The 26,684-nt window shown below is 36.6% G+C and overlaps 1 protein-coding gene across 1 annotated transcript in view; it reads left to right on the forward strand.

Annotated features, from left to right (window-relative positions):
• GABBR2 (gamma-aminobutyric acid type B receptor subunit 2) overlaps positions 1-26,025 on the forward strand; it is a 207,830-nt gene extending 181,805 nt beyond the window's left edge. Inside the window, exons 14-19 of the mRNA XM_053467694.1 lie at positions 16,193-16,303; positions 17,544-17,768; positions 20,339-20,521; positions 22,073-22,202; positions 23,662-23,779; positions 24,798-26,025. Coding sequence (XP_053323669.1) covers positions 16,193-16,303; positions 17,544-17,768; positions 20,339-20,521; positions 22,073-22,202; positions 23,662-23,779; positions 24,798-24,963 — 933 coding nt within the window. The 3' untranslated portion in view covers positions 24,964-26,025. The remainder of the gene's footprint in view (positions 1-16,192; positions 16,304-17,543; positions 17,769-20,338; positions 20,522-22,072; positions 22,203-23,661; positions 23,780-24,797) is intronic.
• Positions 26,026-26,684: the final 659 nt, after the last annotated feature.

Genomic DNA, 26,684 nt, shown 5'->3' on the forward strand with positions numbered 1-26,684 from the left:
AGATAGCTCAAGAGAAGACAGTCTTTAGTCAAACTTTTTATTGGGTCAATGTAGAAAATGATGTAAAGTTACATAAGCTTTTGGGACCTCAGGGTTTTTTCTTCAGATGGAATCAGAGGGCAGAGGAGAGACTGCTGACGTCCTGAAAGCTTATGTGACTATACATCATTTTCATGTTGGCTTGATAAAAGGTTTCAGCTTCAACTAAAGACTCCATACATTCAACCCTAAACAAACCTGAAAGTCCATTACGGGCACGGTGCAACGCATTTCGCTTAACTAGGCCTTATCCACTTTTTTTTGTACATCACTTTTCTAACATCCAATACTGGGGGCTTTAGACAAATAGAGGAAGAAATTGCTTAATCTTATATAGGAGTGTCATTCCTGGAAATAAGGCAGTAATCTGTGACATAAACGTTTATTGAACACTTGACAAATATTATCAGTTTTGTACATATTGTTAAGTTATCTTTTAGCTGCCTGCATGGGACTGTATCATCTACAATGATTTTTTTCAAAATATGTATTGTATTGTATTTGTGTATACTTAAAGTATATGGGTTAGATATTACATGTCAGATGTGCTGAACAGTATAAATTGGTTTATAACCATGAAATCCCTGAATGACACCTCACAGCATTTTATTCATGTTATGGCTACAGCAATATGTGAGATGTTTAAGTCTTTAAAACTAGTCTACCATATATTAACTCAAGTGATGATAGTTTTTTTAGACACATGCTGCAAATCTGTAACTGTTTGACCCATTTCTCAGCATGGGTATTCTTAAATATTGCAAGGCTATCATAACGGACCTCTTTGTGATTGATTGTTAATCATAGTACAGTTATTTGATATACCATTTCCCCCCCACATAAACATGTGTTCCATACATTGTATTCAAATTAAGTGATGTATTTGTAAATGATTAGAAACACAGTTGCATTATGTTTATTTTACGATGATTTCAAATAAATATATTTCACATAATTATAAAATATGACATTTTTTTGTGACATAAAGCTTTAAATAATCCCTGACCCAAAGACCTTTTGCAGATCTGTGTAATGCACTTCTAAAATCATATTAGTTTGTTTATTTATAGCTTTATAAAGTACCTTCTTCTCAAGCTAGTTTTTCTAATACCTAGGGAGAGAGAGCTCAGCTGTCCATTTCACATGCATGGGTGGACATGGCATGTTTCTTGTGCATATGAGTGCACAGCAATAAATTATGGTCACGTGAAGTAAAACTTGGCATTATTGGATTTGAGTTGTAGCAAAAAATGAACTGATTCAATGAACATACTGAAAAGATTAGAATTCTTCGTCATTCAGAAGTTACTATCGATGCATACTGTATACTAGAAAGAATAATGGGTGGCCCTGGAGAAATCCTTGGTTGGCCGATTGGAACACTTATCACTAACCTGTTAATTCTCTCAGATTGTGTAACCCTTTTTTTTTCTTGGTTTAATATGTTCTTGGTTCCTTTCGGGGTTTTTTTTCCTGCTGTCTATTTAGGCTGCAAGATACCTAAACAAATACTTTATCTAATTAAGCTGCTCTGCAAAGCTACACCAAAAAGCGGTATCAGAGTCTAATTCCTCTGGTGTATTTCTTAGTCATGTATAGCTGAAGGTAAATGCTCCGTAAAGAAGAAGAAACATATGCACGCATTTCATCTCATAAACGCTCCCAGTGGCTTTGATTTGCCCCTTTGCATTTAGCAGATTGGCATGATGATTGTACTTTAAAGATGAAAACCCTTCAGTCCCGCTACATCTCTCACTAGAAAGAAATCACAGATGTTGCGTGCATGGTACAAATTCTCCTGTTCCCTTTCGTTTGGCCAGAAATGCATCTGTTCCCTGTGATATCATTAGCACACAGCAGACATATCTGAAAATGCATCAGCAGCTTTAAAGTGTTAGACACCACCTCCATATATTGAAATCACATTGGGTAGATCTTGCACCTGTCATCATACATAATTAGTTTCCTTGTTACAAATGTTGCATTTACATTTCACCTTGTATATTTGTATTACTTAAATGTTGTTACTTTTATTTAAAAATAATTATACATTAAATAGATTAAATAGAATAAATAATATTGAGTTAACTTTTTTTACTTTTGCTTTCTGTCGGGGTCTCTAGGACTGTTCCCTATGTAGGTGCGGACCCCGTGTCATACATCCCCCTCATCCCTATCCTATGCCCAGCATACTGTTTGACCTAGTTAACCTCCAGAAAAGAGGGAACAGTTTAACAAATGTCAAGTAGTAGTGTGATGGGTATATATTATGACCTAAGTTCAAGAAACAGAATATTGAGGTGGCTGCTCTCACGATATAAGACAGGTTTGGTTTCCAGTATTGGCTGACTGGAAATACAATGACCTCTTACAAACTCTTTGTCTTTTAAGAGAGAAGTATCAAAAGGCTGAGTCTAGAGAAAGAGAGATCTAGATCATATGCAAGAAAACAAAGGGAGATAAAGACATGGAAAGTATTCACAGATAGATCTTCATGTGGCTTGCCACATGTAGGTCACATGTAGGTCACCAATTATAAACATCACGATGGCACAGCAAAAGCTATTTATTCTTTGACTAATGAGTCGCTGAATATAAATGCAATTTTCTGTTATTTTAGGAACAACATTTCATATAAACAATGCAATAAGTCATATAGTATAGTAGACTATGAGGCCGTTTTTTGATTTGGGAATGTTCTCAAAGGGTGAGGTCCGTGACACCTTCTGTACTCACCTTATACCTACAGCAGCACCACCAGGAAAGGGATTTTGGCGCAGGTGCAGGGCACAGGGCAGGCACTGGCAGACAGACATATTGAACTACATGACTGAATCCATCCACCCCATAAAAAAGAAGAATTGCTCTCCCAGAGTAAGAAAGGAGACTGAGCCGCAGCAGCAGAGCCAGACTGGAAAGGATTGTATAAGACTAAATTCCCTCTAATATTCAAAAAAAAATAAGTGCCAAACCGCCAGAGTAAGGAAGCGCAGGGCAGGCACTGGCAGACAGACACATCAAGCTACAAGGCCTAATACCCTCCCTATAGTAAAAAACAAGAACAAGAACTGATCCCCCCAATGTATGGAAGGGCATTGGCATGTAGGGCCAGGGCAGGCACTGGCAGACAAACACATCCAGCTACAAGACTGCTTCCTCTCCCGATATTAAAAAAGAAGAAGAATTGATCCCCCTTGAGTAAGGAAGGGCATTCTGGCACAGGATAGGCACTGGCAGACAGACACATCCAGATTGTACAGGATTGTATAGCACTAAATTTATCCTAATATTAGGAAAAAAAATAAGAAGAATTGACAACCAACATAAGGAAGGAGACTTAGCTGCAGAGACAGGGCACAGGGCAGGCACTACCAGACAGAACTCCCCCGATTTTCAAAATATTGATCCATTAGAGCGATGATTTGTGGCAGCATCAGAGGCAGGGCACGTATGGGCTGACAGAAGACACCCTAAAGTAAGGAAAGAGATCTAGGGTAGCAGCAGTAGCAATAGTAAAGCATATGGCCTTGGCAGGCATCTGGCCCTTACATGTAGAACTACATTTCACCCAATATATATAAAACAAATGCACGTTCACCACAGAGTAACCCCTGCCTGTTTGCCCCTAAATAAAGTGTGTACATATGTGTTAGTTCATACCAGAATTGATGAAATGTCCTAATACCTCCGCAAGGCTCACTTCCTTATGAAACAATTTAGACCTTGCAGTGTAGCCATCTCCTACACTCTCAAACTAATCCCACACTAAGGTGCTATATATAAGGTAAGGTAGTAGTGGTACTAGGGTTTTTCCCCCATGAGAGTATTAGTAATAGTGGTGATGATGGTAATTTGATCCTTTGATCTCCTCCTTTGATCCCACCAAGCCACCAGAGCATGACCTCTTTGTGAGTCCTTGGTAGTAACTAAAATCACATTTTACTTTGGTGGGTGGGGTGGAAAAGATTTTAGCGCTACTAGAACGTGAATGTTCAGAACTGCTGCATGGGGCCCGTAGTAGTTTTGACTCTGAGCAAGAATGCTTCAACATACGTGGTACTGAAATACAAGGGGTCATCTGAATACGTTTGCACACATACTTCCCACTGCCTCTGTCCAATCTTAAATTTTTAAACGTAAAAAAAAAAAGTTATGCAAATAAGCCAAAAACGGTTTGGCCAAATTTTTTGGTTTGTTTTTTGGACCATTTGTATTCGGGCAACGCATTTTGTGGAGATGCAGACGAAGAAAGAAGAATAAGGATTGAAGACAGAAAAGGAAGAAGATAGAAGATGAAGAAGATACAGATGCAGGAGAAGATGCCAAAGCTGTCGGGGGAAGTGGTCAGCAGTGAAGGTTAGAGCATGAGAATGAGAGTGTGGGAGAGTGAGAGTGTAAGAGAGGGTGTGAGTGAATGTGGACTCACAAATGTCAGACTGTAAGAAATCATTTTCATGCTTTTATTCTTTCCTATACATATGTGCATATTAAGCCTAATACACGCTTCCCTGTGTAACTCCTAATTGGCCAGAGTGAAAAAAGTAAGGTGGTTCAATCCATCAATCATAGCCATAACCATTAATAAGACCACCTTTGTTTTTACTTCTACCTATTAGTCGTTAATATGTACACACAGTCCCTCCCCACTTTACCAAAAAGTGCCAAAACAGATTGTAGTGACAACTAAACATGGCAACGAATTGATGAATCTTTCCAAATTTTTACATTTGTTTTCGGTTGTTTTAAATGGGACCCTCCTTGTTATTGGAGGTTCGTAGAGATGCACAAAACAGGCGAATTTGCTTAAAAATAAAGTTTGTACGAATCTGAATGCACAAGTCTATTGTATAGTATATTATTATATAATATTGGATTGGAAAATTAAAGATATATCAGAGAAGGTATCAACTGATTTCCATTAATTTACTAAAAGTTTAAGCAGACATTTGCATATATTTAAAAACGTAGAAGTCAGCTTTAACTTACGTTCACTTACTTATGTGCTGCGGTCTGTTTTTTTCTACTTGACATTGTAAATGAATCATCCTGTGTATTACAAGTTCTCCAGACACTTTCTGTTTGCTCCTAACTTTATATTAACAAAAAGTCTCAGACTTCCTAAACTTAGGCAGTAATTGTGTAATTAACTAGGCTAATTCAAAAAAATTAAGTAAAAGTGGATGTACCATTCATCAGACAGACATGGGCATCAATTTATATTAGTAACACAATATCAAGTGTTGTAAAGACCTGAACATTTTGAAACCAACCAAATAATAGTTAAAAAAAATGAAACATGAAACATTTTAGAACAAGAAAATATCAAATATACCAAGATTTTTATTAAAACACAAAAAATTAAAAGTCTGATTTATCAACACCAGATTTTAAAGGGCTACCAGGAAAGCAAGTTGCAGAAGTAGTTTATTTTCCTTTTATGAATTTATGTCATGTTATGCCGCTCAGAAAAATAATGTAATGAATAGTAATCTCTAGTGTTAGGATAACCCTAGTGTATAGACATCCACCATCATGGATAGGATTTTCACATTTGACAGCCACTTTTTTCCATTAGTAGGGCCTCTGGTTACTCAGATGTCACTCAGACTTTGTGTCCTACTAGACAGTAGAGTTCTAAGACTTCATCTAGACAATGCAATGCAGTAGAGCAGCAGGTAATGCTAGCAGAATGCTTGGTTGTATAGCGAGAGGTATTAGCAGTAGGAAGAGGGAAGTTTGCTCCTAACTTTATATTAACAAAAAGTCTCAGACTTCCTAAACTTAGGCAGTAATTGTGTAATTAACTAGGCTAATTCAAAAAAATTAAGTAAAAGTGGATGTACCATTCATCAGACAGACATGGGCATCAATTTATATTAGTAACACAATATCAAGTGTTGTAAAGACCTGAACATTTTGAAACCAACCAAATAATAGTTAAAAAAAATGAAACATGAAACATTTTAGAACAAGAAAATATCAAATATACCAAGATTTTTATTAAAACACAAAAAATTAAAAGTCTGATTTATCAACACCAGATTTTAAAGGGCTACCAGGAAAGCAAGTTGCAGAAGTAGTTTATTTTCCTTTTATGAATTTATGTCATGTTATGCCGCTCAGAAAAATAATGTAATGAATAGTAATCTCTAGTGTTAGGATAACCCTAGTGTATAGACATCCACCATCATGGATAGGATTTTCACATTTGACAGCCACTTTTTTCCATTAGTAGGGCCTCTGGTTACTCAGATGTCACTCAGACTTTGTGTCCTACTAGACAGTAGAGTTCTAAGACTTCATCTAAATGCCAGCTGTCTGTAAGACTAATGGTTTGCCAATGACAGGAATGTTGGATTGTAGACAAATGGGTAAGGAAGTCAAACCAACCAAGTACAGCAAATACCACAGTATCAAATCAGGGGAGTGAGAAAGAAGAAAAAAAACATAAACTGTAGCCAAGATTAAAGTGTGAAGAAACATAGAACTAAAGTTCAGGGGCGTAACTAGAAACCTCAGGGCCCCGGTGCGAGAACCTGTTAAGGGCCCCCCCACCCCCAACCCATCTATCCCTTTCTCACAATCTACCCTCTCCCTCCCTACCCCCCTTCTCACAATCTACCCTCTCCCTCCCATCCCCCTTCTCACAATCTACCCTCTCCCTCCCTACCCCCCCTTCCTCACGATCTATCCTCTCCCTCCCTACCCCCTTCTCACAATCTACCCTCTCCCTCCCTACCCCCCTTCTCACAATCTACCCTCTCCCTCCCTACCCCCCCTTCTCACGATCTACCCACTCCCTCCCTACCCCCCCTTTGTAGGTCACTTACCGTCAACTCCTGTGTTGGGAGCGTGAGGCGTTTGTCTCGGGTGCCGGCGCTTCACTGCTGAGCGCCGGCATATGACGTCATATGCCGGCCCTCAGCGTGAAGCGCCGACACCTGAGACAAACGCCTCACGCTCCCAACACTGCACTCTGGGCAGCACTGAGTCAGGCGGCGGCGGTGACTGCGGCAGCAGCAGCGGCGGGGAGCAGAGGCATCCTGGATTTCTGTCAGTCAGGGGGACCCAAGAGTTGCCGAGCGGTCGTTTTTAACAACCGCTCGGCACCCCTTGGGCCCCCCTGACTGGCAGAACTCCAGGGCCCGGTCGCAGTCGCGACCCCTGCGACCCCGGTAGTTCCGCCACTGCTAAAGTTCTAGACTCAGAGACTCTGATAAACTAACCACTTGAGGATACAAACTACATACCTCCTTTGTAGCAGCACATTATGCACTTAGCAATTGTTGAATAAGTAACCAGTTGGCAGCTTCTCTAGTAGTAACATTAAGCTTTAAAAAAATGGGATGGAGGGGTTTTCAAGGAAATTATTTAGTTTTAGTTACATTTCCAATATGGTTGGTCCTGGACCAGAGAGGACCAAGAAGAGCTAATGTTCACTTTAAAAGAACAGGGTGGTTGTCTCACCAGTGGAACACATCTCTTTCTTCACAATGAGAGCTATCTGTGTGATTGTTCTGAAAAACCATCAAGGACTGCTGCCCCTGTGCGTAACCTGTCAGATACAGGTAGGAATCTGAAAGCATATTAATAGATTCCAAACCCAACTTTATATTCACCTTAGGCTCATGAGTTGATAGGTTAGAAATGTGTGCTTAGCCATGGCTCAATTCAAATTTAAATTCAAGGTTTGCTTACAAAATCTGACCTACATACATACTGTACATAGTGGATCTGTCGTTGGGTAATGTCACTTGTTGCATTTCGCTTTATACACCACTTTGTTGAGTGGAGTCACAATGAACTATTAACCATCACAGTACCAAGAAGGATGCAGTGCACAGCTACTGTATGTTCTACTCTGGTTCTCCAACACTAGAGATCTCTGTGGTTATGATTTCAGTATACTCAGACAATCCTTTATGCCTTTCTGCTTTTGTATGTTTTAATTAGGTACAGATCTCTGTATGCTTTGTCTCCACATTAAACATCAAAACAGTATTTGCTAGCATTCAGTAAATAAGTGGTAAATTACAATAGGATTAATAAGTCATACTAGTGTCGGCAGCGTATTCCCCTCAGATTGTTGTGTTAGCAAATTGGCAACGACGTTTATTGAACAATTTACACAGTCCCAAGGGGATGGAGGATTAAAGGTTAAAGAAGCTAGCAGGGGTTCAAAATAGAAATTCACACAATGGTAAATCTTTAGTTAAAGCTACCCTAATAGAATGATCTAGATGGGGTGTCTTACTTGCCATTTCTATGATGTTACATGCTGTCTGACACTATTGTCAAAGTATTTAATTATTTAGCTATATCACAATTTCAGAAACCCAGGGTTGATTCCTGGCACAATTCATTTCTTTCTCCTTTACATTATTCAGAAGACACTCCAGAGGGATTCCATCCAAGAATGAGATTTTATTGTAGTGAAAAGCCATTGTTAACATCAACTATAAATAGTGAATCACTTTATACGTGATAAAAAAGGGATACAATGACATTTCCTTTCTTTATTTAAATCCTTTAATACACAATACATTCATCTGCTAAATAATGAAGACCAGATTCTGACGGATTTAAGTATTTTTGTAAGCCTTCTTTATATTCTGGAAGAAAAAATAATCAGCAGTATTCCAAACTAATGTAAAAAGCAGTGTCATCTCATTAGAAATGTAGGCAATGGAAAATTTTTGGCCCATGTAAAATAATCTTTAGACAAGATGTGCAGGGCCGCATGATATAGCCCTGCAGTGAGTGTTAAGAAGGGAAATATGGAGAATTTATCCTAGATATAGTTTACCCAATAAGATGATTTCTCATCTGCAAGGCTGACTTTAAAGAATTTTGGTCAAATAGGTCAATTGGCAAAAATTAAGGTAATTAAATGGTTATCTTTGGATATACAACAATATTTGCATATCAAGACAATCTTCTTATGACCTATCCAGTCTTGTCCTTTTTAGCAGCATGCTTTATTATCCATTATCATTCCTGCCTTGTGTTCTATAAAATAAACCAAGCTCTCCCACCAACCCTAGCTGTCCCTTCACAGATCTAAGTATGGCCCCCAGATGGGGATGGGATGCAGGTGAAATTGTACTATTATATCCAAAATATCCCTTTGAACACCAATTTAAGATTAATGAAACTTTGTTATATATACTGTATTTAATCAGTATATATATATATATATATATATATATATATATATATATATATATATATATATATATACTGTATTTTAAATTGTCTTTTTTGGATAAACCTGTGTTGTCTTTGCAACTGTTTGATATCCATGAGAGCAGAGTATTTTGTATATTTTACCAAAGGTGCCAATATAACAAAATATTCTACCTTTGTTGCATTTCATTTAATTTTATAGTTATAGTTTATAGTTTATTTAATTTATTGTTATTTTTCATCTCCCAACAAAGCACTTTTATGCAGAAGCAGAACAAACATCTACCACCTATAGCCATACCTTTGGTAAATATGTTACAGAAACGTAATAAAGGGCAGATTCGATAACTTAAAAAAATATGTGGCATGTGTTAATTTGCATACCCAATTAAATTGCCCTATTTGAATAAGTATTGCAAGAAGTCAATTGCTTTAAGTATCGCTGAAAGTTGGCCAATTATGGGGAAACCTCTGAAGTCACAAAGGACCATTCTACACTTTCCAGTAGAGAAAAATCTCCCTCTGGGATATCATGGCATAAAATTTTGCCCTTCACTCCGGGCAATTAGAGGCTAATTCCATGTATACAAAATTGTGGGTAAACGCACACAACTATGCGCACTATAGAGTGGGAATTTTACTGAAAGGGACATGGCTTTGAGAGACCATTACTCAACTCTTTGGACAATTTTGTTTTTCATCAGGCAAGACCTAAATCAATGTATCCTGAAGCTAGGTTCCTCATACTCTTTTCATACTTCGTGTACATGATTAAAAAAGAAAAACACAATCACAAATGTTCTCAATCAAATTCAAAAAATAAACTGGGACCTTTGCATTAAATTCCATTAAATGTATCTACCACATCAATGTTACTATATAAACCCCACTATACAACCTTTTCTATTAAATATCATCTGTAGATAATATAGTTGTCATACAGAAATGTTATAAGTTGCCAACTGTCCAAATGGGAACAATGTGATACACTGCATCGCGTCACTGCAGTCTGTTCCAATAAACCGGGCAGAGTATTGACGCCTATGTTTCAGTTACTTGTATAATTGCACAGAGTTCCTTAAAAAGTCTGGTCAGCCATTCTGGTCAACTTATTGTCCTTCTAGAGAATATATTAATTTATTAAATCAGGTAAAAATACTGGCAATTTACTTTGACTAGGACATTAGTTAATTAATATTTTACTTTTTAATTGTCATTTCCTTCAAAGTAATTATTGATCCTTGCTTTAAACCAAAAATTTGAAATTTCTATGGATTATTTATTATTATTATTTATTGTTTTATATAGCGCCATCAAATTCCGTAGCGCTGTACAATGGGTGGACAGGACAAGTAGTATGTAACAACAGGTGAGGAGGGCCCTGCTCAGACGATCTTACAATCTAGAGATTTAAGCAGAAGCTATTCATAAATAATAATGTCATGCATTTTTAAATTGGAAAATGGCTATTCTCAGCGTTATGTGTTCTACATACATCAAAGTAAGAAATAAGCCTTCCGAATGAAACAGGCTGCATCTGTTTAAGGAACTTGGGGAATTAAATAGGTATTAACATGGCACATTAAGGATTAGTCCTATGAAGTTAATGATGTATAAATACACAAATTAACTCATCATTCTCTGCTAATGTCTTGTCTCAATTTTGAAATAAGGAACTGTCACATGTTTTTTTAATAGTTTATACAACAATGTATTTTCAATAAAAAAAATAGATGCTTTAGACATTGGTAAGAAAGTGAAAAAAAATAAACACGGACATTCACTGAATGCCTCTGCTTTACCTAATTAATACATTTCTTGGGCTATGAATAAATAGTCTTTGTCTTTTCACTAAATTGGTAGGTTTCATAGAATGAGCCCTTCATATTGCATTGTGAAGTGGGTGAAGTCTCGCAAATGCTAAAAAAAATTCTAGAGCAAGCAATTAAGAACAATATATTAAGTATAATAATAAATATTATATAATCGGAACCTTTTATGTCTATATCATGATGGAATATGTGTTCCATCCTATGTAGCTTTACACAGGGCCTTAGTAGTATGAATATATTTATGAGTAATTCTCAAAATAGACTTTCTAGGATTATGGACACATGAGCTACTCCTTGGCCAGATTCCTGCAGACATCATTCTGATCCAGTTTCTATGGAAACTTGAATTGTGCAGTGTGCTGTTACAGCAGTGTGCCGCTTGTGTGTAACTTGGGATATTGTTATCTATGCTTGTGAGTACTTTTCATCTATAATTGCACTTTGATATCAGAGTTGTGGTCAGTAACTTATTATTTTACTTATCAAACCATATAGGTGTAGTTTTTTTTGTATTTTTCTTTTTTTCCACATCTTCTTTTCTTTTAGATATCTTTATTTTTCTACTTTCATGACCAGTATTTTTCACATCCTTGTTACTAAAATGTTTTTGCCAGTTTTACCATGTGTCTGTTTAAGCCCGATTCCCCTTTTTCGTGTTTAGTGTACCCACACAAATAATAAGTAATATAATATAAGTAATATATTAGAAAAAAAAAGAAAATTTGAAAAGTTTTTAAGTTTTATGAAGAATTTCTTCCTCAGGTGAGATGCTTCTGCTGAAAAATCATCCAACATGTACAATAATACATAATAATTTTTTTTAATGTTTTGGAGGGAATCCAAATTGTCCCTTACACACTACAATGGTTTTGTTATTTTTAAAACTTTTTGGTTGGGAACAACAAGGGTTTTTTTTCCTATCTTAGATTATGAGTGAAGGGGTATGAGGTACTTGGCCACCTGTTTCCGAGAACATTTGTACATTTTTTTTAGAAAAAAAAATGTTTATTACTCCTCGCTATTTTTTTTTTTGTTGATTGGAGATTCCTTTCAAGTCTAAATAGGCATCAGGGATCTCCTGTAACCAGACAGTATCCCTTCAGATTTTATAGTGACATCACTGGGTCTGTATAGTTATTTAATGTTACTGCATTTGTTAGATTTTACTACTTTTAGGATACAATAGAGATTCTAATACTTAAACATTATGCCACTATTTTTAACATTAGTAAGTTACATTATAAAGTAGAAGCGTGTCCATATGATTTAGTTTCCTGCATACCATATAACCAAAATATTCACAATACGAAACTAATGTGTTATTTTTAACGTGTTAAATTTATGACAACTGTAACTTGCTTGAAATAGCAAATTGGTCTGTAGCTTGAATTGTTCTGTGAATTAATGTATTTATATGCACCACAAAAACAGCAAGGACACACATTAAAATAACTTCAACCATATTCTAGGCCTAAATTCTAATATAACCTATTGTTTCTCCTTCCATTCCGGTATCGTGGAGAGTTGGTCTGTATGTTACTCACAGGCAAGTGGTCAGATCAAGTATGAGGGTTAATAAAAAATATTTGAAAAACAATTTACTTGTCAGATTGTTTATTTGGTATAAACAATGACACTGTAAGTACAGTTTATATAGTCTACTTCCCTTTTCTCTTTCTTCGTCCCTTTTTTGGTTCTTCTGCATTATACCAGCACCATTAAGCAGGGGACACCGGTATAAAGTAGTTAGATGCCGAAATGAAAGGTTGTCCGTGTATTAGGTAAGTAGGGGGTTGGGGGAAAGGTGGGTTCCCAGAGATGGTTGTGGTGCCCAGTGCCTGATATTGGGACAGAGCAATCTGTTCCAATACCCGGAGTCCAGGTATTGGAACAGATTGCTCTGTCCCAATATCAGGCCCCGGGCCTGAGGGAGGGTGACACCATGTGTCATCGCACTGGGTGACACCAACCCTTGTGAAGCCACTGAGTGTAAGTTAGTGTACAGTATCCATGTTGGAAATTATAGGCTTAGAAATGCACACAAGAAACATGAAGTAACAGTATAGTAACTAGTAGGTAGTAGAACTAAATGCTAATATCCATAATTCTGACGCTACAGGGTCTTATATGCACACCATGAAACAGACTTTATATGTGGCCTTGTTGAATGAATAAGACCCAAATCTATCGTATAGCTTTACTGAAGCACACAGTTCGCACAGATGTCAGAAAACAAACCCCCAATGACACAAACAAAAACTAAGCAAAGAGCTCTGAATTTGTATTTGAATTTTGTTGTGTTTTTCACGCTGATTTACGCTTTCTCAATGTCTCCCTACTTTCTCCGCTGACCACATCCGTGTCCCTGTCTTCTTTTTCTGCAGCTCCACTTTTTCTCTTGACTTTTCTTCTTTCTTCGTCCTCTTATAAGTGCAACTGGCCTCCTCGTGAACGTCCGCAAAAGGGCCTCTCTCCCGATTGGAGGGTAGATCCATTTTTGCGTCAGTACACCAAGAGGCTAGACTAATGCAGATAGATTCACAGAGAAAGAGAGGCTCACAAACACTCCACCTTCTCTGTGAATCTGTCTTCATTATTCTGGCCTCCTGGTGAACATCCGCATCTAGCAGAATATAAAGGTCACAAAAAGAAGGTTATATGTATACTTTAATAATATTTTTAACACTTTTGTTCATTTTACTACATTATTTATGGTATATTTTGTTTTATACCGGTACTTTATCTGAATGGAGAACTACAAACTTTCCATGTTGAACCAGTGTTGAGGAAATATCAAAATATCAGACTAGCCTCACCTGCAATTATAGTCCCGACCCAATTTGCAAGGCAAAGTTCCTCTTCATAAAGGTGCTCAACCTAATATGCATACTTTTTTTATCCTCAAAGCCAGAGCTATCTTGCCTCCCCTCATAGTATAGGTGCCTATGCTGCAGAGATAAGATAAGGACACAGTGGAAACTGGCTACCCAATCTTCCAAGATGTTGCTTGGTTGCCTTAAATAGATAGGAACCACTGAAGCATGCAAACAGAAGGGAAGCTGTAAGGTTGAGCTGTTGCTGGCATAAGCTACAAGTCAGATATGCAAATTGATGCCGTTTCCTCTACAAAAGATGTGACAAACTAAAATGTAAAACTTTAATAGTGAATGGTCACTGTAGGGCAGGTTATTTATTCTGAACTGAGTTCATCTCATGCCATGCTTTGTATCAATGATGCTGGTACCCGGTGAGAAGAATGCATTTTTCAAGGATGTAATAAATAGATCTACTATATTGACTGTAAGATCCAGTTTTTTAGCATTAGGTTTTTCTTTTCATAGAAACATGTACTAAACATTTGTCGCATATAATAAGTTGCTCTGTCTGGTAACATGGAGATTATGTATGATCTAGAATAATGTTTATGCTGTGCTTCCGAATATTTTTGATATCCAGTGGACTCATTATCTTCCCACGTGAATTCATCACGGATACAGAGTGGCCCTCCCAGGATTCACCTTCCCTGAATTCTAGTTTGCAGGTGTACACAGCATCTACAGATGTGCACAGCATTAATTATACAATAGTATTTCTAACCTCCTATGCAGGAGACAAAGTAAGAAGACTATTACCTGAAAAAAATGTTCTTATGGTGTATATTTGTAGCAGAAGCTAAATGTTGCTGATTAATGCAATTAAGAAGATCAAGAAAACGTGTTTCAGTAGAACAAAACAAAATCTATTCAAGATATTTGTGGATACATAATGGTGGAATTAGGCAGAAAACCACCAATTTTAATCAAATGGATTCTTTGAAAATAGACTGAGTCATTGAAGAAACTAGCGGTGCATTTCAATTGTAACTAACAGGCACCAGTTCCTTTAGGCTGATTAATAGAGAGTGAAAAAGGCTGAAGTAAAGACAGAATGTTGGGCACTGGTCTTTATCTTTAATGTAATGTATTATATATCTTATTGTATAGTAAGAATGCTTTCAAAAATAGACATGTTAATGGTTTATTTTGCTCAATTAACAAAATGCAAAGTGAAGGAACAGAAGAAAAGTCTAAATTAAAACATAAATATTTTTTACGTCTGTCTAAACCTTTTGCACAGTACTATATGTATGTATGTTTGAATGCGCATGATAAATAGCTTATATACAGCCATTTTTCTAGTAAATGCTTGTTCACTAACCACGTGTGTTAGTGTATTAACCCATTTAGTGTAAAAAAAAGCACCTCTATCTTTGAGCACCCATTCACTTCAGTGGGGGGCTTTGCTCACAATTCAGTAGTTATTCAGTAAAGCTTTTAATAGAAAAGAGTGATGGGGTTCCCCAGCCAGTTTAACACCACATTGGCTTGAATTCCCTCTGTGTATGAATATGCAAGTTCATGATTATTACATTGTGTTCTGACAGTCCGTGGGGAGATGACCAACAAAGACATCTTACTCTACTGTGATGTTTTCATTGCCATGCACATCGACCATGAAATACACAGAAGATAAATTATTAATCATTTATTAATTAATCAGTCTAAAAGTTTTTTCCACTTATTTTGCAAAAATGCAGGAGATGACATGCGAGTTGTCATTTTGAAGCTCACATGTACTCACCCTTGAGTGACTTCTCAATATTACATTCAGTAGACAGAAGAGTGTTGCATATCTCTAAGGCATTGAGCTGAAATAAATTTTGGGTTTTGACTTTATATTGGGCTTTCAGTATAATCTATAGAACTGTAGGGTAGGGTAAGGACAGAACCTCCCTTACACTTATGTTAAAAGGGGAACACGAAACACTGAGATAATAGACTTGAAGGAACATCAACACAACATTAAAAGAAACTGAAAATGATCTGTTTACTTACCTCAAACTTGGCTAGCACCAATCATCTGAATTCATAGTTTTTCCAGATGTAATTACTTTTATTCTCTGTTCACAAGACAAACATAGAGGGTACTGGTAGTTTGAAAAGCACTGCTGTCATTGCAGCAGAAAAGGCTTTCTATTTTACCTTTTTTGGTCTTATCTTGTGTGTTATGATGTCAGAACTGCATTACAATTTGCAATATTAGCAAATTATTGATCTACTCATTTTCTTTCTTTTCTACATTATTTTTCTTTTCAGCCGGATCCTGCTGGAAGGGATATTGCAATTCTTCCATTTCTGGAACATTGTCAGAACACTCACATGACCATCTGGCTTGGAATTGTATATGCCTATAAAGGCCTTCTTATGGTAAGCAATGTTTATTTAGGGTTTCAAGATTACATTGATATAGATTATATTCCAGCTAGTCTGATTTCGGATTTAACTAACAGTATCTTCTTTTGGATGAACTATTTGTGAGTTTGGCAGACAAACCCTACAGTTTACTAACAATCAAAAATGAATCAGTGTAAAGTATTTCGCTAACAGGATGATGTAGGCAATGGAAATCTAAGCTGGCAGTTAAAACACGTTTGCAGTAGCAATCTTACATGAGTTGGACAGAATGCTCAATTTGTATATTTACTACTGCCAACTTACATTAACATTCAACTATACCCGACCACAGCACAGTCAAGTTGAGGTGAGTGGAAAACCCCCCAGCATGGTGAGGATTCAATAACCCCGATTTGCAAGATGTAATTGTGATAAGAATTAAGTGTTCCAACAAGTGAAATCCAAGTTTGCTTATACCATTTCCAACGGTATATGTTGGGGGTCTAAGCAGCATGCCCCCATACCTCTTTAACTGTCAGTTATTAATAAAGTTGCACGGTGACAATTGGAAAAAAAAAGTGAAAACACTGAAAAAAACAAAACTAAATATTTGTAGAAAACCAGGCATCCCGGGAACCATCCGTTAACCATGGGGGGCAATCAAGTAAACTAAATGCCTCCTGGAAGGTAGAAAATGCCATTTAATTCCCTCCTTTCTAAAGGGGAGGCTTATTTGGGCACATGTTAACCCACAAAAGGTTAACATATTGTGTGTCTCCTCATGGGGATTTTTAATGTACTTAAACCATTTCCCTCATTATAGGGATGGGGTTGGGGTATAAGTAGGTATGGTACACTGAATATAGTAAAATCTGATTGGTATAGAGTATGGTGTTTGTATTTAGGTTCTGGTGCTAATTATAGCATTCTAGGAAAAATGCTAGGTGTTTCATATGGGTAATTTTGTCCTGAACCATTATTTTTAGAAACAAGATTTTAGTGCAAAGTTTGAAAATAATATCATTGTCCCTAGAGCAACCCATATAATGTTTGTTGATTGGATCATTGGAGTGGTTGCTATGGTGATTCCACCACTTTTAACTTCATTATATATATTATATATATAAACCTGATTAACTGCATATTAATCTGCTGTGTTAAATTCACAATTAATTCTATTGCTTTAACTGTCGGTTCAGTTGTAAGTATGATGTACAACTCATATGTATGAGGTTTCTTGTAAAATACTCGTATTTTTCTTTACTTTCACTAGTTGTTCGGTTGTTTTCTGGCATGGGAGACGCGTAATGTAAGCATTCCGGCACTGAATGACAGCAAATACATTGGAATGAGTGTGTACAACGTGGGCATCATGTGTATAATAGGAGCTGCAGTGTCTTTTCTCACCAAAGACCAACCCAACGTCCAGTTCTGCATTGTAGCTTTAGTCATCATCTTCTGCAGTACAATTACTCTCTGTCTCGTCTTTGTGCCAAAGGTAAGTTAGAGAACGTATTTGTACAAAGAATACTGTACTGAAAAATTATTAAGGATATTACTCAACATTTCACGGTTTCCTAATTCCATAATTACCGGATAGTGCCTATATGTACTTACATCTTCTTATGTCTTACTACAACTCAATGTTTAGACACAAAATGGTTTATACACATATACTGTAAGATATAAATGTAACTGTATAAAGTGGTATAATGTAAATTAGTGGTCTTCAAACTTGTCCCCATTACCTAGTGAGGTAACATCACATACCAATGACCCTACTGATGGGATGCTTGGACTTTTGGTCCACATGGCAAACCCAGCAAGGTGGCCCAGTAATATAACAGCATTTAAAATACATAATCAGATGAATCTTGCATGTCATCACCTCAGACATTTTTTGTAACAGCAATTAATGTATTTAATGTTATTAAAGAGTACAGAGCTGAGCATTAGTGAGGGCAGAGTGAAATCCCTGGTGCAACCCAGTGACACATCTTGCGACCCAGTATCTGGTCCTGGCACCATGTTTCAAGAGCTCTGATCTAAAGGATACTAGAGTAATATCAGTTGTTATTGTTGCAGATATTGTTTTAGCTATGCTAAGGCAGAAAATGCACGTATCATCTTAACTGTTACCCCACATTGAGAAACACTAACACTCAGTTTTATAATGTCACTACATTGCAGAATGTGTAATAAACACAGAACAGCCACCAAAGCATTCGAGGTTCATTCCTTTTGACCTAGATTCATAAAATCCTGCTAAGATTCAGAACTACTTATGTTAATGAGAATTAAGGATTTGTAGATCCCTTTCAAAAGTATGGTCTTTTTGATGTGCCTTAGGGCTCTGCACTGCGTTACACATTACTCTGGCCCTCAAAGAGTTAAAACACTAGAATCAAATAGCCTTTTATTCATAACATAGACCAAGGTTCATGGTTCTTCCAAACTACATGGCATAGAATGAATTATCTATCCCAATACTGACATTGTTTGACAATCTACATCAAATTTATATTTTAATTTTTACTCCACCTTTCTGCATTATTTCCCTTCCCTATCCATTACGAACATGGCTGTTTGTAGATTACATGTTTTGCGAGAGGACTATCGTGTGGTTTTGTAGTTAATAGTAGCTTCATAAACTGAGTGGATTTATTAGTATTATTTATTGTTTTATATAGCGCCATCAAATTCCGTGGCGCTGTACAATGGGTTAATGTGCAAACGCACACATGTACTGGCCAGTTGACTCCATACACATCTTACCATCCTTGTTAGGGGGATGTTGATTCCTAGCTGTCTGTATGTTTTTTTCTTTATGTTAGCTTTTTAATACTCATATAGAAGAATTAAGAACTGCCCATAATACCGAAGACTAATTAGTAACGCTCCCTAATCATAAAGCATCACTAATCTAATAAAACCCAATCAATGTTCCACTAATTTACATGGTGAACTAGCACAGCTGTGAGTTTAGGATTGCACTGGTGCCTGACTAATGAGCCACAAATATGTTAAATGGTCCCACCCGTGCCCCCCAGTTTACAGACAGGGGATTTTCTAAATATAAGGTAACATCAGTAATTAGAAAATTATATAAGCAAAAGACCAACATTTATTACGTGTAAGATTTACATGGATTCTTTCGATTTTACTTTTGGAAGTGAAAAAAATCCTCTACTTAGTCCCTATAGAATATTAATTTTTGTATTCAATGTATCTATTTATGTTATTCGGGTTTATATCCAGCTCTGACATAGCATATGGCGCGGCAGCTTCCATAGTGAATGTATTTCATGGACATATCCCTTCATTTCCCACAATTCATGCATAGGAGCCCTACTATCAGGCCAAGCATGAAAGTACCAATTTAAAAGATATGATGATGCGGCAAGATGCCTGCTCCCTTATACAGCACAATAGAAAGACAAGTGGTTTTTTTTCACTTTTTTTATCATTAATATGGGTTTTTTTAAGGATTAAATATTAGGATCTGTGATCAAATGAAAAAGATTAAAAATGTTGCAAGTGGTGTTTTCAGAAGCCTTATTTGTAATAATACCTAATAATACCCAATTGACATGTAGGGAATTAATTGGGACCTGTAATATAACTTGATATGTTATTTTTTTCTTGATCAGTATAGCCCATATTGCCAGATCACAGATTTATATTTGTTAAAATGGAGTCACATGGCTATCATGCATCACTATACTGGACTTCTTGTATTGTATTTCTAGCTGTAAATAAAATCTCCTGCACACCATCTTTGAAAATGAGTTCTAATGATAGAAATACATTTGGACAACATGAAATGGTATTATTACATATTAATAAATATGATTGGCATTATACATTTTTATGTGGTCATTTTAATGTTTTGCTCTGACATCTGCTTTACATTGTTGTTTAAGGATTAATATTTCTAGACATTAACTTGAAAAATCAAATGGGACCAAAACCAGTCATCCAGTTCAAAAACAGCAAAAGTCCCTACTTGCAGGCTGCCGATATTCTATTACCAAATATATTATCATAAATATATTTTTATTTTCATAGTTAATTACCCTGAGGACAAACCCAGATGCAGCAACTCAAAACAGAAGATTCCAGTTCACGCACAATCAAAAAAAGGAAGACTCAAAGACTTCAACATCAGTCACCAGTGTGAATCAGGCCAGCACGTCTCGATTAGAAGGACTACAGTCCGAGAACCATCGCTTAAGAATGAAAATAACAGAGGTATCTCATTTTTAGTGTCATGCAAACAAGGTGTTTATGCAACACATAACAGTCGGTTCCAGTCAAGTGTCCACTCAGAAAAAGGCTAGGTACTTTCAGCATGTTTAGTTTAGTGTATGTGACAGCCCTACTTAGAATGGATTTTAAAGTACTCAAATTGTACTTTAATATGCATTCTTCATAAATAAAAAAAAAACACCTGAGCTCTGCAGTTACCTTCCTCCTTGATTCAACAATTCTTGTCTCTAAGCAGCCAATCAGCAGGACAGTCCTCACACTTCTTAAAAATGCATATGGTGGCTGGAATGTCCCTTTAATGATCCAGTATTAGAAGAAGAGAATAACAGAATTCAGACATGTCAATATTACCGCCATTGTCATAAGACCTGGTGTGGTGAACCTGTCTTGTTTTGATTATGACAAAGACCAACAGTATTGGATCTATGCACTTGTAGCAGGCCCCAACTGACCATCTGGCACATCGGCCAAATGTCTGGTGGGTCACTGACAGGCAGTGCCCAATGATCACCAGATGTGGGCCACAGTGTGCGGCAGCCAGCTGCATGAGTATACAAATGGAATGTGCGGATGCAGCCAGTGGCCACACTTATGTCATTTGGCGGCCACTGACCCTAGGGTCACTGACCCTAGGGCTACCAACCAATCCCCAATATGGCCTTAGCTATGACAAATGGTAGACTTATGGTAGAGTGGAATCAGCTGCAAGTCCTGCACTGGTCTTAATTAACGCTTGACATCTCTACAGGGCACTTTGCCCAGAATATGTATGACATAGAATACTTAAATGACATGCACCTACATTAAGTTTTTCGTGTAAGAAGAAACTGATAATATATTGCTGCATTTAAGCTGTAATAGTCTGTCCTCCTTACACTATCAACCTTTTTAATAACAAAATAAATATAGGGCTTTTATAATCCATTTATTATGTATACTCACTCCATTATTGATGCTGCATTTGAAATTCCACTGACGTGTTCTTACAGGAGAGAACAGCTTTATTTCAATTTCCTGATAGATGAATATGGGACCTAGACAACATTAACTGTTTACATCCAACAAAGTTATGTAACCAGCCTTCGGGTTTTGAAAGGTAGAAGAATAACCTGGTATCTAATAAATATTTTTTCTAGATCGAGACCAAGTAAAAAAAAAAGTAGTAGTTAATGTAATTGTGCTGATCTTACTTTGATAAAAATGGATGGTGACAAGTGCTGCAGTAATTAAAGGAGTGTTTCATACATATATTATTGAACATTAAAAAAAAAATCTGTCAGAACGAAAAATCAAAGGATTATTCCTAACTATAGAAAAGGATTTACGTGAGGATTTAACTAGAGAAGTTTGCAAAGCTGCTGCAAAATGAGAACTTTCATACAGCTGCAGCTTAATCTGTAAAGGGTTGGTACAGAGTTACTTATTGGTTTAGATATACAGGTGATGTAAGAACCTTACTTAATGATATTGTAATGATGCAATACGTTTATTCAAACGAAGAGCAATGTATTGATGAAATTGTGTTATATTTAGCTGGACAAAGATCTTGAAGAAGTCACAATGCAGCTACAAGACACACCGGAAAAGACAACCTATGTCAAACAGAACCACTACCAGGACCTAAATGACATTCTCAGTATAAGAAATTTCACAGATAATAAAGGTAAGAAACAAATAAAAAAAAAAGAAAAGAACATTGTTAATCTATCCAAATGTTATAGCTGTCTAAATACCAGAAAGTAAAACATTTTATGTGTATCTACAACTATAGTGTTCATCATAGTTTAAGCAAATACGCAAATATTATGAGATTGGAAAAAAAATAATTTAAACAAAATAATTGTGTGAAGAAACAGAATCATCTAGATTTTTTCCATGGACCCTGTTTCCAGTGACCTAATCCTAACATTGAAACATTCATGTTTACCACTACTCCCAGTGCATTTTCTCCTAACATTGGGGTTTTTGATAGGCTAACATTCCATCAAACTTGAAGGGACTTGAGGTAAAGAATAAGATAATATACTGAACATTCTATACATCATGCTCTTGTGGCCTCTTTGCTCTATGAAGCTATTACAAAAGTATACCATGTCTTGTAGGTTATTGAAATGTTAACTGGAGACAGCTTGGGTTTAGCATTGTGGTTTCCAAAGCGAGGGGCACTTTATGTCAATACAATATTTCTTTCTTTTCAAACTGTGCTTCTACCAGTAAGCCATCTTGTAATCATCTCCATCTAGTGGGGGAATAATGGACTTGCTACTAAAGGATTGTGTGACCTTTTTTGTACTGAGAATGTTTTATTTTGGCCAAATGTTTCTATATCATGCTGGCGCTTTCCTTCATGTCCCATTAATCTCAGTCTTATTTAAAATACAAAAAGAGCTGTTGCCACCCATAACCTTACAGATGCCAGAATTTATAAATGAGTAATCATTATCAAGCAGGTTTGAATTTTTTTATTAGGACAACCTTTTAAGGTGTTCGTGTGTTATAATTTCAAAGAAGGTAGTAAGCATTCCTGTTTCTATGTGTTTGGATTTATTCTCTATTTTGACTGTGGCGAAGAAATAAGTCCAGCCTTTATAAACCACAATAATAATGAAAGTGCCTTGCTGTGCATTTGCTAAAAAGCCTGTGTCCTAATAAGGTCCCTTTTAACATCTAGCCTGGCTTTTAGAGCATAAAGTAGGACACAAACTTGGTTACTGCTGAGCAAAACTTGCTATACTGAAACAGAGCTCCGCTATAGAGAGGCAGACAACCACATGGACGTTGAAACCCATTTTTGAGCAGTTAAGTTGTATAAAGGAAAGGAGAACGGATTTAATGGATTAACCGTTGGCCCTGTATTATTGTGTTTCCCATCTTATAGATAATAAACAGGCTATTTTAAGAAGGAGGGAGAATGGCTGCTCCGTTGACTCAAACCCAACAGTTTGTTAGTGTATAGTACTTTTAAAAGAATGGATTATGTATTAAATGTCCTCAAAGAAAGAGTGGCTGATTACCTAATATTTTTTTTTTAATGTTTTAGTATTTATTTTTAACTGGTTTGTGTGCATATATAATTTAATTACATAACGATTACAGTTTAAATATAGTATTTTTAATTACAGATGGTGAAAAGGCTGTTTTAAAAAATCATCATGATCAAAATGCTCCTCCGCAGTGGAACACAATAGAAACGTCTAGAACCAATAAGGATACTATAGATGACATAAATTCTCCAGAGCAGTACGTATTAATAACTTTAATAAAATATTCAATGTGAATAATTGTAGAGGATATGTCATTTGACTAGTATATACTGTATAACTATATCATGACATTCAGAGTAAAGTTATGCCTTTAAAAAAGGGCTATTTTGCTGTGAATTCTAAGCATTTATAGCATTTTATAATTTATGAGATCTATACCATGTTGTTTGCAGTTCTCATTATATTGCTGTAATTGTAATTATGCTTGATCACCTCACTGAAGCAAAAGTTGACACTGATATTCAGAAAAGACTTGGTGCCTGACCTTTATGAAGGATCAATTTTTATGTGAATAACGTTGGAAACAGAGCTCCAGAATCTGCACATAATTTTTCTCTGCTGTATCTTGCCTGTATTTATATTTTGGAGTAAACATGGGACTATTCTATTATTTAAGTGGACCCATAACTTCATGTATCCAGAGGGAAAATCCAATCCTAATCACCAGAGACTCTAAAATATGAACCACATTAAAAGCCAGAGATGTATCTTGGCTGGACCCTAGCCCAGACCCAGGACGCTGCTCTAGCCCCCCACCACCACATCATACCTCCATGGCCTCCGTCTACCATGCTGAGTGCCAGGATATGACATCATATCCTGGTGCACTGCAGATGCGACATGAAGTTAGGTCACTATGGCGGCTGTGTTGGCTAGGCACAGAGCTAGTCTCTATGGGCCATTTACAAGGGTGATCTCTAATTTCCCCAACCAGCCTAAGGGAGAAAAGCAGCCCTTCAGGTAGCCTGATCACTCTATAGGCTCCCTAGGTAAGATATTCCACTATTCAAAGCACAAGGCCAGTGACCAAGTAAGTTTACCATGTTATGAGCTTGTGAACCAACATAGCTGGAATTAATGCTGGGAAAGTGAGTTTGGCAAACAATTGCTAAATTAACATGACGTATATAAAAATAATTCAAATGTTATCATGAAGAAAAACAATCTTAGTCAAACTGATGAAGCCAAAATAATCTTTTTACTTTTCTTCCCAGTATACAGCGACGGCTGTCTTTACAACTACCCATTCTACACCATGCCTACTTGCCATCAATAGGAGGCATAGATGCAAGCTGTGCCAGTCCGTGTGTAAGTCCCAGTGCCAGCCCACGTCACAGACACGTGCAGCCATCTTTTCAAGTCATGGTCTCTGGCCTGTAGGAGTGGAGGAAACAGGCTTCCTGGACTACTCTTGTAATTTCTCAAGAGACTCAACTGCACATGCTGATACTGAACGTTTGCTACACACATAACATTTGCTCTTACTCTAGAAGGAAATTTCTATTGTTGTCATCCTGGAAATCTGACTTAACCAGCGTGAGCTATAACAAAGAAAGGAATAGAGAGATGCACAGAGTTATACCTGGAGCCTTATTTATGGAATTTCTGTTTCTTTACTCAGAGGACTCAAATAAATTGATTCTTCCCTAAACTCTACGAACAACAGAACAAGAGTAGAGAGTTTTAAACCTTGCACAAATTTAAAAAAAAAACATCAAGTAACATAAGATGAACTTTTTAAATCCAAGCCACAAAGCTAAGTATACGGCTGCTATGAACATTGGTTAGTACACTTTATACACAAGTAAAAAATAAAAACAAAAAAAAAAATCAGAATAGAAAAAGTAAAAAACCACGAAAAAAAGAAGATGGCACAGGTAGGGAATATTTCCAGAAAAAAAATTGCATACAGGTTTCTACAAATCTGTTCTACTGCTGAAAGCATTCTTTACTGATTAGACCTGCTTTTGTGTTACTCCTCAGACTACACAAGGCTGGAAAGAGCAAAAAGAGCAACTTTACAATTGACCCCTCAGGTGTAAGCGTGACATGCAGTATTACCAAGGTTTTGTTTCTGTAACTGAACTAAGACATTTCTACAATGGTATAACGTAGTTGCAGAGGCGATTTGGTGTTGCTCTGAAACCAAGGTTTTACTGTTCTGAGCCAGAACCATTTTGCAGCACAGCACTTCAGAGAATATGGGAACTATAATGTTCCTGCGCTCGCCATTTGGGACTATGTTTTACCAAGGTTTCTGTATTTTATTTTATTTTTTATTACTTTTTTTTTTTTTAGTAATGCACAAAATGGAGCGACTTCAGGCTTGATACCTAGTAAATAGCTTATATGTCACAAGATGGATAACTTGTCACAGTTGTGTTTGATTTGTTCCATACAGTGCCACAGAGAAAAGTACAATAAAACCAATGTTACAGTGTATTCAGGTTCTTCAGGCATATTTACACTGATGCACATCATTTTTAACTCCGTATATCAACGCGTCGGAATTGTGTTACAATTTCTTTAAACTGTGGTATCAGTTAACCCCTAAGTATTTTGTGTCAATTTCAAAGGAGCTTAATGGAGTCAATCACAAAAAGATCAAAAATAAATGTCTTGAAACATGGAAGACAGGAGACAGTCCTATCCAGATTTTTACTGCATGTATAGACAGAAATATATTGCAATAACAAACAACATATTCTGCATGGAAAAGAAAAAATGTCGGTGCGCTAAGCTAGTCACAGGCTCAAATAATACAAATGTGTAATACGAGGCCTACCAAACAGGTGTAAGCATGCAGCAAGAAACAGTGTATTGGCTGTACAATGTATACAAAAAACAAAAACTGTCTGCGCTTCTTACCCTAATAAAGTTGGCAACAAATATATAAACATAATATAAATGAGAGGTTTTGGTTATATGAATTGGCCAAAGCATAATTAAGCTCACCCGCCACGTCAATTAGGGTAAGAAGCGCAGACAGTTTTTGTTTTTTGTATACATTGTACAGCCAATACACTGTTTCTTGCTGCATGCTTACACCTGTTTGGTAGGCCTCGTATTACACATTTGTATTATTTGAGCCTGTGACTAGC

This window comes from Spea bombifrons, chromosome 5, assembly GCF_027358695.1.
Source record: "Spea bombifrons isolate aSpeBom1 chromosome 5, aSpeBom1.2.pri, whole genome shotgun sequence".
Lineage (NCBI taxonomy): Eukaryota > Metazoa > Chordata > Amphibia > Anura > Pelobatidae > Spea > Spea bombifrons.